General features: G+C 44.3%; 1 protein-coding gene across 1 annotated transcript in view; it reads left to right on the forward strand.

Annotated features, from left to right (window-relative positions):
* The window catches only part of SLC44A4 (solute carrier family 44 member 4), a 183,622-nt gene that overhangs the window by 140,959 nt on the left and 29,892 nt on the right, over window positions 1–12,771 (forward strand). Inside the window, exons 11-12 of the mRNA XM_082264094.1 lie at window positions 639–752; window positions 6,093–6,192. Coding sequence (XP_082120220.1) covers window positions 639–752; window positions 6,093–6,192 — 214 coding nt within the window. The remainder of the gene's footprint in view (window positions 1–638; window positions 753–6,092; window positions 6,193–12,771) is intronic.

A 12,771-nucleotide genomic window follows, 5' to 3' on the forward strand; every position in this document is an offset into this window, starting at 1 on the left:
ACAGTATATAGCACACACAGCAACTGCATTGTTCTGTAATGGAATTAGTTTTCTGAGACCAGCTTGGCACTGGGTTGCAGTGTCTGTGCAGAAAAATAAATTTGTATTTGATGTATAGTGTGGAAACTACAGTTGCAGTTATGGTTTCTTTTTAAAAATGCAGAAGGTTGTTATCTAAAGACTGTTGGAAATTGGAGTGTTTGTATTACCTATAGCAACCAATAAAACCATTCCTTTAATTGTCTGAACTTCCTATCTTTCAGACGTATTATTATTCCTTCCTTGTTCAGGCCACTTATAGACAAACAGACTCCTGGGCATTGATTTATGAAAGACAAATAAACTCTGTAATCTGCAAGGAAATTTGCTCCAGAGCTTGGTAAATGAGGGGAAGCTCTGCCGACTTCCATTATCCATGTGCAAGCAAAAATGCTGTTTTTTTATTTTCCTTGCATGTGATTGATTGGGTATTCTTTTCAAAGTATAGCATGACCTCATTTACTTAAACTCTGGAGCAAATTCCCTTGCAGAGTGCAACTGCACTTAGTCTATTTGCCTTTAGTAAATCTACCCCATGGTCTCTCCTCTCCGTGTGCTCCCAGCAATGATTCAACTGTATTTTCATCTTTCCCTTTCAGGCATCTATCACTGCTATATGGAGTATTCCACCACCACCACGACTTTCAATCAAGTGGGCTTTAACCCCGATCTCTCTGTCTATTTCCATGTGAAAGAGACCTGGTTGGGCATCTGTAAGTAATGCTCAGCACGCTAGAGCCCTCTTAGATCAGAAGGTTTTCGCATTTCTCTTTCCACACCATATCACAAAAATTTCAGGATTGTTCATTATTTTGGGACAGTGGGTGTAGCCATGCAAATCATTCCTTTATGCCCCCTGAATTAAAGCTAAGTGTAATGTATGCACATATTTTCTACATGTGTCCCCCTTGCCCCCAATCAATATGCAATTAGAATTTAATTGAATTTAATACCAAATAACTGCATCACTGGGTCTTTCTGCTGCTCTTTGCCCAGACTAGCAGCATACGAATAGCAAATTGGTAACAGTCATCAACAGTTCCCTCCCTTCATGATCCGTACTGCCAGTGCCTGCCTCTCAGCAGCTATGGGCTTTCTCTGCCTGATTCATTTTGTTTCTGAGCATTCCTCTGGCATCCCTTTAGATGAGCATGCTCAAGCAGATTGCACAGCTAAAGTCTGCAGCACCAAGTGGCCAGCAGGGAGCAATATGAACATCCAAAAGGATCCCACGGATGTGTTCTTTGATTTAATGTTTCTGAAAGAAGATCCGTGGCTCCTTTAAATTTCACAGCACCCCACTGATCCTCTTTCAAGAGCAATATATTACAGAACTGGGTGCTGCAGACTTTAGCTGTGCAGCTTGCTGATCAGTTTCTTGGTGCTGGATGCTGGGGATGTGTTTTTTTCTTTTTTTTTGTAATGCTTGGGGAAAAAAAGACCATGACATAAAAATCTGACAGCTGTGAGGGACAGGCAAGGACAAGTAAAGATTAGTTTGAAAAGAGATTGATGATTAAAATCGTTCAACTAGGAAATGAAGGTGGGTTCAAGATAGCGCCTAATAGCTTAGGATCTCCAGAGTGCCCATTTACATCCTCCTCCAAAACACCCCCTTACATCCTCCTCCCGAGTGCCCTCTTAATACTACTGTACTAAGGGGGCACTCTGAAGGCACTAAGGGGGCACTCTAGAGCAGTGGTCGCCAACCTTTTTTGGATCTCACGGACCACTAAACTCACAATTTTGAATCCTGCGGACCACTAACATGAATTTTACTTGTCTCAACCACACAATGCTTCGGCTCTGACTCCCCAACACCTGGATCACGCTGCTGCCTTATACACACACAATGCTTCGGCTATGACCCCCCAACACCTGGATCACACTGCTGCCTTATACACACAATGCTTCGGCTATGACCCCCCAACACCTGGATCACACTGCTGCCTTATACACACAATGCTCTGTCTCTCTGCTCCCCCGCAGCACTCTGCATCACACTGCTGCCTTGCACAGACTCATCATTGTATCTCACCTCCTTTTCCAGCCATGTGCTTGAGCTCTGTGCTCCCTCCCAAAGTCTGTGATCAGCGCTCCCATTGGAAATCCCCTCCTTCATCTCCTGCTCTATGCACTACTCCCGGAGCCTCCCTCTGAGTTCACAGTAGCTGCAACTACAAAGCAGGCATCAGGTTTCAACGCGTGCTGACAGTATTGACTGTCAGCACGCATTGAGAACAACACTGGAAACAATATTGGGTGGTATACATCTGCCACAATGTTGATTTGCGGCAGAACCCCTGGGGACCACCAAAATGTTCTTGTGGACCATCAATGGATCATGGATCACTGGTTGGCAACCGCAGCTCTAGAAGATTTAAGTAGGACTCTAGAGGCACCAAGATAGCACTAATGGGGCACTCTGAAGGCAGTAAAGGGGCACTGTGGAGGCATTAAGGGAGCACTCTGGAGATACTATTTTAGTACCTCCAGAGTGCCCCCTTACATCCTCCTGAGTGCCCTCTTGCATTCCCCAAAATGCCTCCTAGTATAAGTGAGGTCAGTAGCTGAATTATCCGGGTCGCAAAGGTTGCATTTGCGACTGTGCCCATACGTTCCACCACTGCACGGGGGCCCCAAGACTGCAGGAAGGGGGCCTGCTGCAGAACATCAGAAAGAGCCCCGAGATGGGCTCAGGGGGGGTGCATCATGGTTTTTTTTTTTTTTTTTTGCATTGAGGCCCCTGAAGATTCTAGTTAAGCTTCTGAATCGGGTTCAATACAGGAGAAGGCTTGCTACAAGTGTGGGAAAAAAGGCAAGTCTAGAGTTTATCTTTAATGTACATCCAGAACTGCTGGTGTATAGCACAGATACAGCCTAAAAGTACGGAGACCTTTATTTCAAACTGCATACAGCTCATTCAGACTTGCTCATCATTACTGCAGGGCATGGAAACAACGCTCAGTAATTCTCAACCTGAAATACCTGTTGTCTAATTTCTCCAGCAAAGTTTGTTTCTCTGCTGCCATCTTTTGCTCTAAAGTGGTACTGTGGCTTCATTGTGCAAGCAATCAATATTTTTGTGGATGGAACAGTTTGCTGAAAAGCAAAAAGGCACAGTGTGCCCTTAGTGATGTCTCTAGTCTGAACTGAGCTCATGGGTCAAATGTTGGTCCCATCCACAACCATACTGTGGAGTGGCAAAAAAATGAATGGAAAAAGAAGGGCCCTCTTGTATTTCCTTATAGCTTCATATGCCTAAAGCTCAACTCTGGGCACAAAACCTTTCATTAAAATATACTCCTCAATAGCTACAAAGGATATAAACCCACTTTCTGTGCCCAGATATTACTATTTAAAGGAAGTTGTGACATTGTCGCTGTGCTGCGTGTAACCTGTGCAGAGAGCGGAGCTGTGAGAGGGGGCCATCCGCTCCACACACTACAGAATGCCAGCATAAAAATTACAGGAGGGGATGAATAAAATACCAGTCATCCTGCATGTGGAGAGAGTGGTCTTTATTACAGGAGTTACAAGTTTCACACCAAATTACTGCAGAGATCTGGAATACATATACAAAACATATCAAGAAGTTAGAGAAACACATCAAGTACTCTTGTATTTAGACAATATTTGTTTATTCCGCAGTTCAGCTTTAAAAGAGACCTATACTGGGAGAAATACAAAGAGGTTCAGATGGCTAAGGGTGTGGTTGCCATCATCTCAATTCACTTATAGTACATTTGATTCATCTGTTTGGTGGGATTGTGTGGGGCAACCCAGATATAGCCAACTACAGCATTAAAAATTCCTTAAAAAAATCTATTTTTTATTTTATAATTTATATAAAAAAACCCATAAAAGGTATATGTCATTAATTCATGAAATGACTTCACAATTAACATATAGTAAGAATACTTTGCATCATCACAGCATGACAATTTGCAAAAAGCACAAAGTGGTATTTCCAAGCTACTTGCTGTTATATTCCATCACTATATGGACATCCAACACAGTAGATGGTTTCAAAAGCTGGAAAATTCCAACGCGTTTTGAACAGTTCAACTGATATCTTCTTTAAGGGATTCTATACCACTCTGTGAACATAGATAATCTTTACTTAAAAACAACCCAAATAGCAGTTTGGTGTCTTATACTAAGGACACCATACATTTACTACAAATTATTGACAACATGGAAATCCCAGAGTCCGCTATTTGAGTCACTGTAGACGTTGAATCGCTATACAACTGCATCCCGCATGACAAAGGTTTGCTGCTGTCAGACATGTCCTGTGGCAACGTGGAGTACATGAATGCAAATTCAACGAGTTTATATTACAGATGTTGGAGTACATTTTGTACCATAATGTTTTTTGTTTCAAGGCTCCCACTACCTTCAGGTACGTGGTGTAGCCATGGAGACCTGTTGTGCCCCATCCTATGCCAACTTGTACTTGGGGGGTGTCGGAGCAAAACTTCTTTCTTAATCATCTTTTGTCTATGTATACACGCCACATTGTCATGTGGCAAAGATACATTGACGACATACTGTTTATTTGGGATGGAAAATGCAGTTTGGGGGGTTTTTTTGGGCACACTACTTGATGGGGGTCTTCCTGGATAAATGAACTACTATAGACATTTTTTTATATATTTAACGTGTTGGAATTTTCAAGCTGCTGAAACCATCTCATGCCCACATTTGGCAGCGGGGACTCCGATGCAAAGGGCCGCTGCGGCTCTGATTGCCGCTGACAACCCATGATCGCTCCCCGCTGAGAGAAGAATGGTCAGCTGTTGTAAACCCAGCTTACCATTCTTCTCTCTGGAATGATCAGAGCGCCTGTGATCCTTCTATATAGGATCACAGGTCTCTATGATCATTTCAAAAGCCCAACCCCCATACAGTTAGAAACACTCCCCTAGGCTTACATTTAACCCCTTGATCAACCACTGTGTTAACCCTTTCCTTGCCAGTGTCATTATTACAGTAACAGTGCATATTTTTAGCACTGATTACTGTAGTAATGTCACTGGCTCCCCAAAAGTGTCAAAAAAATGTCAGTTAGGGATCCGATCTGTCCGCCGCAATGTTGCAGTCCTGCTAAAAATCGCAGTTTGCCGCCATTACTATTAAAAAGAAAACAATAAAAATTACATAAATCTGTCCCGTAGTTAGTAGACACAATAACTTTTGCGCAAACCCATCAAAATATGCTTATTGCGATTTTTTTATTTTTTTTTACCAAAAATATGTAGCAGAAAACAAATTGGCCTACAATGTTAAAATAATTCGATTTTTACATTTTTTTTTTGGGAATGTTATATAGCATGTGAAAAATATTGTTTTTTTATTCATAATTGTCGCTCTTTTTTTGTTCCTAGCTCAAAAAATAAAAATCGCACAGGTGATCAAATACCACCAAAAGAAAGCTCTATTTGTGGGGAAAAAAGGACATCAATTTTATTAAGGTACAGCGTGGCACAACCGCGCAATTGTCCGTTAAAGTAACGCAGTGCCGAATCGCAAAAAATGGCCTGGTCATTAAGGGGCAAATCCTTTCTGGTCCGGAAGTGGTTAAATGGAATTTTTAATGCTGTAATTGTCTAGATCTGGGTTGCTCCACACAATCCCACCAAATAGAGAGATCAAATGTACTATACAAAGATATCCATTGCAGATCTTCTGAAAATGCCAATTTCCTGACTGTGTCTCTGGGCTCATCACTTTCGGGAGTCACCGACCTGGAATAAGCATGCAGCTAGCAAAGCCTGTATGAAATAAAATAAGATAAGATCGTCAGTTGATGATGATGATCTAAGTCAGTTGATCAAAAAGTACTGAAGCCATGGCAGCCAGACAACTAGCATTTTAAAAAGGCAGCTGCCTTATTTTTTCCTGTACATTTTACAGAACACACACATGAGAAAGTGATAGTTTGGGCACTTTCTTTATATTTTGGAATTTAAATTCATCTGTGATAGTTTATAAGCCTGGTAAGATGATGTTACTCTCACGCAGTGATGTTGTCCTTCTTATACCTGCAGTGATAGTGTTGGCCGTTGTAGAAGCGATTCTGCTGCTGCTCCTTCTGTTCCTCCGGAAGAGGATCCTCATTGCCATCGCTCTGATTAAAGAGGCCAGCAAGTGAGTGAGGGCTTAAGCTACATTGGAAACATTGTTTGTTTAAATTAGGGGTAATCTCTGGATTTGTTTATCTGAGGAGCATCATTTAAAACTAAGGTTGTTAGAAGGAAGTAAAAATGTATGTCTAGAACAATCAATCAAAAATCAGTACATCTCTGCAATACATGCATATTGCTCTTATTTGCCCCATATTTTGCTCTTTAAAAATGTTGCAAGTACGGTACAATTTTGCAAGAAATTCAGCGCTCGTCCAACTTTCTGACAACACTGCCACTGCTGCACTAAAATCAATTAGCATTGTCAACCCTGCCAGCTGGACTGCAAGACACCTCCTGCTCGCCTCATCTCCATTACATAGGGCAGAGGTATTCTGTAGTCCAGCAGACAGGGTTGACAACTCTGCTTTGGATTTTAGTAAAGCAGAGGAAGAGTTGTAACCTACTATAGGAAGTTAGGAGCTCATTGGATTTCAGGCACATCTGGCAGTAGTCTTCCATATTTGCAGTATTTTTAAAGAGACAGCATTTGGGGAATCTGCTTGTATTGCAGTGATGTAGTAAACATTTCCTTTTTTTAGCACTCCACAAACTCTGCATAAAGAGAGCCATCATTTGGTTTGGCATGCTCCAAAAACAGAACATGAAACTGCAATATGTAGGAGTTAGGATACTTAAACACATATTAAGGGCTTGTTGATAGTACTCTAAAACAGTGCAGACTGGTGTCTGTTATGTAGAGGCCGTGAGATGCTTTATTAACAATAAGTAGACTAGCCTTTCTAGAAATGTCTGTAATACCCGGTGTCCCGCAGACTAGAATATTTCATTGATTTACACTATAGCCGCACGCTTTTAGGAGACTGGAATTAAATCCTGGCTTACTTAGCATGTTAGAGAGAAACACAGTGATTGTAAAATATTGTTTAACCACTTCTCCTCTCTGAGCTCCCGGCTGTCATTTAAAAGTGATCTGGTGGCTGTATAGCTGCCTGATTGCTTTTACAGTGCGGGTGGTGTGGTGCGACATTACATATTGCTGAACGTCGGAATGAGTGAGAGTGCAATAATATAAAAAATTGCAACAATTATATTTTTATTCTACAAGGCCTATGCTTTCGTACAATATATACAGATTTTAACATGCATGCAACAAAAATAGAGAAATTGCCCTAGAGGGGAAGTGGTAATAAAAGCACAAGGTTTTTTACCTTCATGCATTCTATGCATGAAGCTAAAAAAACCTTCTGTATGCACAAGCCCCCCTAATACTTACCCAAGCCCCCCTTTCAATTCAGTGATGCCCACGAGAGCCTTGCCTCTCCGGGGACTCGCACTCCTGATTGGCTTTTGGCAGCAAGCATTGGGCCAATCAGGAGACAGAGGGGGCGGGTCGAACCGCTGCTCTGTGTGTGTGAATGGACACACAGAGCAGCGAATTGGCTCTGATGCTCCCATAGCAAGCTATCTGGGCCACTCAAAACCAAAACCACTGTACAGAGCAGGTAAGTATGATATGTTTATTATTTTAAAGAAAAAAAAATGAAAGCTTTACAATCACTTTAATAAAAGAAAGGGAAATCTGTGCAAAGAAATCTTTACAGTAAAGGATAATACTAAATAAAGAGACCATAATACAACAGCAAAATGAAAAGGCACAATGCAAAAAAAGTATGACATGCTGCATTTTTTGCAATGTACCACAACCCACCTCAATGCAATGTTATGGTGTGAACAAGGAACATAGAAATCAATTTTTCTCTATCGTTCATTAACAGAAACAGGTCAATATAAATCTTGACCATTGAGTTATGCTGCCCCCTACAGGAGTAGGACACTAGGCAGGAAAAAGCTTTACCACCCCTATGGGGCTGTCCCTGCAGGCATACACCCACACACTCTGCTATAGGCTTCAGTTTGTTTCTGCCTAGTTTAGGAGTAGGACCTAGTTCCCTGCTGGGACTTCGGTCTTAGCTGGGTTTTTTTTGGGAACGTTTTTGTATGACTTTTCTTTTTAGTTAGTTTTGTGCCTGAGAGAACTACAAGCAACAGCCGGCTGGGTTTCGGACTGGATATGCTAGATCCTTAAGGTCTGCCAGCCCAGGCCAGCGAACATGCGCAGGTTATAGTCCAGCACTAGGCCTCACCATGACAGAGCCCCCCGATGGACGGGGGCTGGCCTGCGAGTAAAACAACTCGCCCAAAGGCATGCGACCTGGGTCGCCCTGAGTCGCAGCATACCCCCTGGCCATCAGCATATGGAGTCCCAGGACCAAATCTCACCCACAGACCCCCTCAGTGCGGTTGCGGGACCCTCTGTGTCGCAGCCCCTGTCTGCATTTACAGCAGTTTTGGAAAACCTGGCGTAAAAAGTGGATTTTGTTTTAAAAAAATGCCACTAGTAGAAAGCGCCCTATGCCTTCCCCAGCCTCTTTAGTATCCTCAGATTCTGAGGTAGATATGGCTGCCATGGACGCATGCCATCCTGGTGGATCTGCATCTTCGCATTTTAATGGCGAGGAGGATGTATCCTCATCAGCAGTCACGTGGGAAATCGCGCTGGTCGAGGCACTAATAGTGTCAGTACAGGAAACCTCAAAAATGACGGATGATTCTACAGCGTCAGGGACGCAGGTGTCTTTTGGCACCCACAAATCCCAGAAGTCGGGCAAAGTTTTTCCTTGTCCAGAACTTTTTGACAACACTGTCAATGAACAATGGGGGTGCATCAAACAAAATGCTTGAGTCAATCAAATGTTAGTGGTACCTAAGCGCTTTAAAAGGCGCTACCCCTTTGCGGACGCGGTATCCGCTAGATGGACCGAACCATCCAAGGTGGATCATCCAGTTTCCAGATTAAACAAGTCTACTGTGATTCTGGTGGAGGAGTCACCGGTATTTACAGACCCTGTTGATAGACGGATTGAGTCTCTGTCCCGCCATTTGCATGTGACAGCGAGCTCAATACTGAAACCGGTCTTTGTGATCACTCTGGTGTCACAGACCATAACGGAATGGGCAAAGTTGCTGAAAGGTGACTTGAAAATTGAGCAGCTCTCGCTGGGCCTAATAGAGCTAATGGACCAAATGGTCCAAGCCCTTCTGTATATATGTGATGCTTCGCTGGATGCGGCTCCACTGGTAGCCAGAGTGTCTGCGGTGGGGGTTACTATTAGACGCATGGTGTGGCTAAAAAGCTGGTCTGCAGACCAGGCTTCCAAAAAGGCTCTTTCTGACCTTCCCTTTACAGGGGACAGGTTGTTTGGATCCTCCCTGGATGAGTTGATCAAAAGCTTTACGAGTGGGAAGAGTACTCTTCTTCCCCAATCCGCCAAGGCACCAAGTAATAGATGGGGGCCTTCATTTACTGACCCTTTCGTACCTCTGGGTTGCAGGAGAAAGGAGCGAAGCCATTCATGTTTTCTGGGGGTTCCAAGAAGACATGGCCGGGTAAGCCGAGAACAGGCCAATCCGAATCTGCAGACAAATCCTTGTGTGCATGAAATGGGTTCACAAACTGATCCGATCTGGTTACAAGACTGAATTCAGGTCCCCACCGTCAGACTGGTTCTTCCCATCCAACCTCAATTTTGCAAAATCAGCCCTGGTACCTTCCTCAAGACTGGTCTACCTCGGTCTGACTCTGGATTCTGCTTCGGCAAAAGTTTTTCTTCCCTGGACAAGCTGGAGAAGTTGCAGGGGGGGAATTGTTTAATGTTGTCCAGCAATCTCTCCTCTCTGTGGACTTGCATGAGAGTCCTAGCTAGGCCTGCTGGTGTCGACCTTCGAGGCGTTCCCATTTGCTCAGTTCCACACCAGGTCATTATAGAGGGAAATTCTGGCCAAATGGAACAAAGATCCAAAGTCGTTGGATTCTATGATTTGGTTGAGTCACAAAGACTCTTCTATGGCTTCACTCGTTGGCATTACGCCAGGGCAAGTCTTTCCTTCCATTGTATTGGACGGCGGTCACCACGGACGCCAGCCTGTCTGCTGGGGAAGCTGCGTGCCCAGGGGTCTTGGACAGTGGAAGAGTCCAGACTACCGATCAATGTTCTGGAGCTCAGGGCAATAAAGCTATGCCTTTGTCACTGGACTAATTGCCTACAAGGTTGTCCAGTCCGGGTTCAATTGGACAGTGCCACGGCCGTGGCTTACATCAATCATCAAGGGGCATCAAGAGTGTCTTAGCGGCCCGGGAGGTGGCCGAGATCTTGAAATGGGCAGAGAATTTTGTTCCAGCTCTTTCTGCGGTGCATATTCCAGGTGTGGAAAACTGGCAGGCGGACTACCTGAGCTGTCAGGTGTTGGATCAGGGGGGAATAGTCTCTACATCCAGAGGTGTTTCATCTCCTGTGCGTTCCGTGGGGGGACACAAGATGTCGAACTGTTGGCCTCTCGGCTCAACAAGAAGGTTCAAAGGTTTGTAGCCAGGTCATGGGATCCCCTAGCCGACTCTGTAGATGCACTGGCGGTTCCTTGGGGTCGTTATCGGCTGATCTATGCGTTTCGACCGCTGAAACTCCTGCCGAGACCTCGGCGCAGAATAGAGGCAGAGGGGATTCCAGTCATTCTGGTGGCTCCAGACTGGCCTTGCCGGTCTTGGTATGCAGATCTGGTAAGATTGGTCGCCTATGCACCTTGGACACTTCCTCTTAGGGAAGATCTGCTGTCTCAAGGGCCGATCTTCCATCCTGCTTTACAGTCGCTGGCTTTAACGGCGTGGCTGTTGAAAGACAGGTGTTGAAGGATAGGGGTCTTTCTGATTCAGTGATTCCTACTCTGTTGAAGGCTAGGAAGTCTACTTCCAGGAAGATCTATCATCATACGTGGAAATTGTACATTTCATGGTGTGAATCCATGAAGGTGCGTCCTTGCCTTTTTTCGGTGGCTAGGATCTTGGCTTTCCTTCAAAGAGGTGTCGAACAGAAGTTGGCCTTGGCTACTATTAAAGGCCAAGTGTCGGCCTTGGCTGTGTTTTTCCTACGCCTTTAGCCTCGCATGCCTTGATTTACACTTTTATCCAAGGGGTGCGTCATGTGGCCCCTCTGAGGCGATCCCCATTACCTCTGTGGGATCTGAATTTGGTATTGTCTGTTCTTCAAAAACTCTGCTTACCTTTTCTCAGAAGGTTGCCTTTTTGGTGGCTATTATCTGCTCACAGAGTATCAGAATTGGCGGGCCTTTGCTGCCGTTCGCCTTATTTGGTGGTCCACAGAGAGAAAGTGGTACATCGACCTAGTTAGTCGTTTCTTCGTCGTTTCTTCCTAAGGTGGTTTCTGATTTCCATCTAAATGAAGAAGTTGTGCTGCCTTCTTTATTTCCTAAGCCCAAGCATCCTAAGGAAATTGCTTTGCAATCTTTGGATGTGGTTCGGGCAATTAGGGTTTACCTGGCAGCTACTGAATCTTTCAGGTAATCAGATTCTCTTTTTGTCCTTACACAAGGACCTAGAAAGGGATTGGCTGTGTCTGCTGCGACCATTTCTAGGTGGATCAGGTAGATGGTGGTTCAGGCTTATTTGCTAAAGGGTCAGATTCCACCTTTCCCTGTGAAGGTGCATTCTACTCGGACGCTGAGTGCTTCTTGGGCTTTTTCGCCATCAGGCGTCAGTGACACAATTTTGTAAGGTGGCAACTTGGTCGTCTGTGCACACGTTCACAAAATGTTATAAAGTAGATGTGTTGGCATCCTCGGGTGTTTCTTTTGGCCGCAAGGTTTAGCAGGCTGCTGTTTGAAAGAGACTTAAGCCTAGTACACACGCAGAGTGGTGTTTGTTGGTTGGAATGTGCTCTAGACTGCACACTAATTTTCCCGCACGACAGAATTCTACTTCAGAAGTGATGTCATGTGTTGGATTGCTTTGTATGTGTTTTTTCATCTCTGAGCATGCCCAGTCTTGCTCATAAGATTTTTCCCTGTCGAAATCTGTACTGACTGCACGAAAATCGGACGTGTTTTGACGGTGGACAAAAATTTTATAGCCTGCACACCAGAATTTTTTCGGCCGAAAAGTCTGAGTCGGTTGTCGAGAGCACCATACTAACAAAAATCGGCAGATCAGTCGTCGGACGAAAATTCCCGGCCGAATTTCGACTTGTGTGTACGGCCTTTAGTCTTTTTGAGGGTGTTGTTCCAGGTGAGCTCCTGTTGTTCCTGGTTGAGCTCTATATTCTCTGGTTGGCTAAAGTTTTAGCCTTGTTGGGAATTACATTCTTTTTCTGCGTTGTTTTCCCACCCTTCATGCAAAAACTGCTTTGGGACGTCCCAATGGTCAAGAAGTATATGGAGCTGTGTCTGTCAATGAACGATGGAGAAAACTGGATTTTTGTCTTACCGCAAAATCCTTCTCTGTAGTTCATTGACAGACGCAGCACCCACCCCTCTATCTTGAGTGGGTTGGGGTTTTTCCTCTTAACACTGCTTGAAACGAAACTGAAGCCTATAGCAGTGTGTGTGGGTGTATGCCTGCAGGGACGGCCCCAAAGGCGTGGTAAAGCTTTTTCCTGCCTAGTGTTCTACTCCTGTAGGGGGCAGCATAACCCAATGGTCAAGAATTATATAGAGCTGCATCTGTCAATGA

Source organism: Pelophylax lessonae (genome assembly GCF_965119305.1).
Source record: "Pelophylax lessonae genome assembly, chromosome: 7".
NCBI lineage: Eukaryota > Metazoa > Chordata > Amphibia > Anura > Ranidae > Pelophylax > Pelophylax lessonae.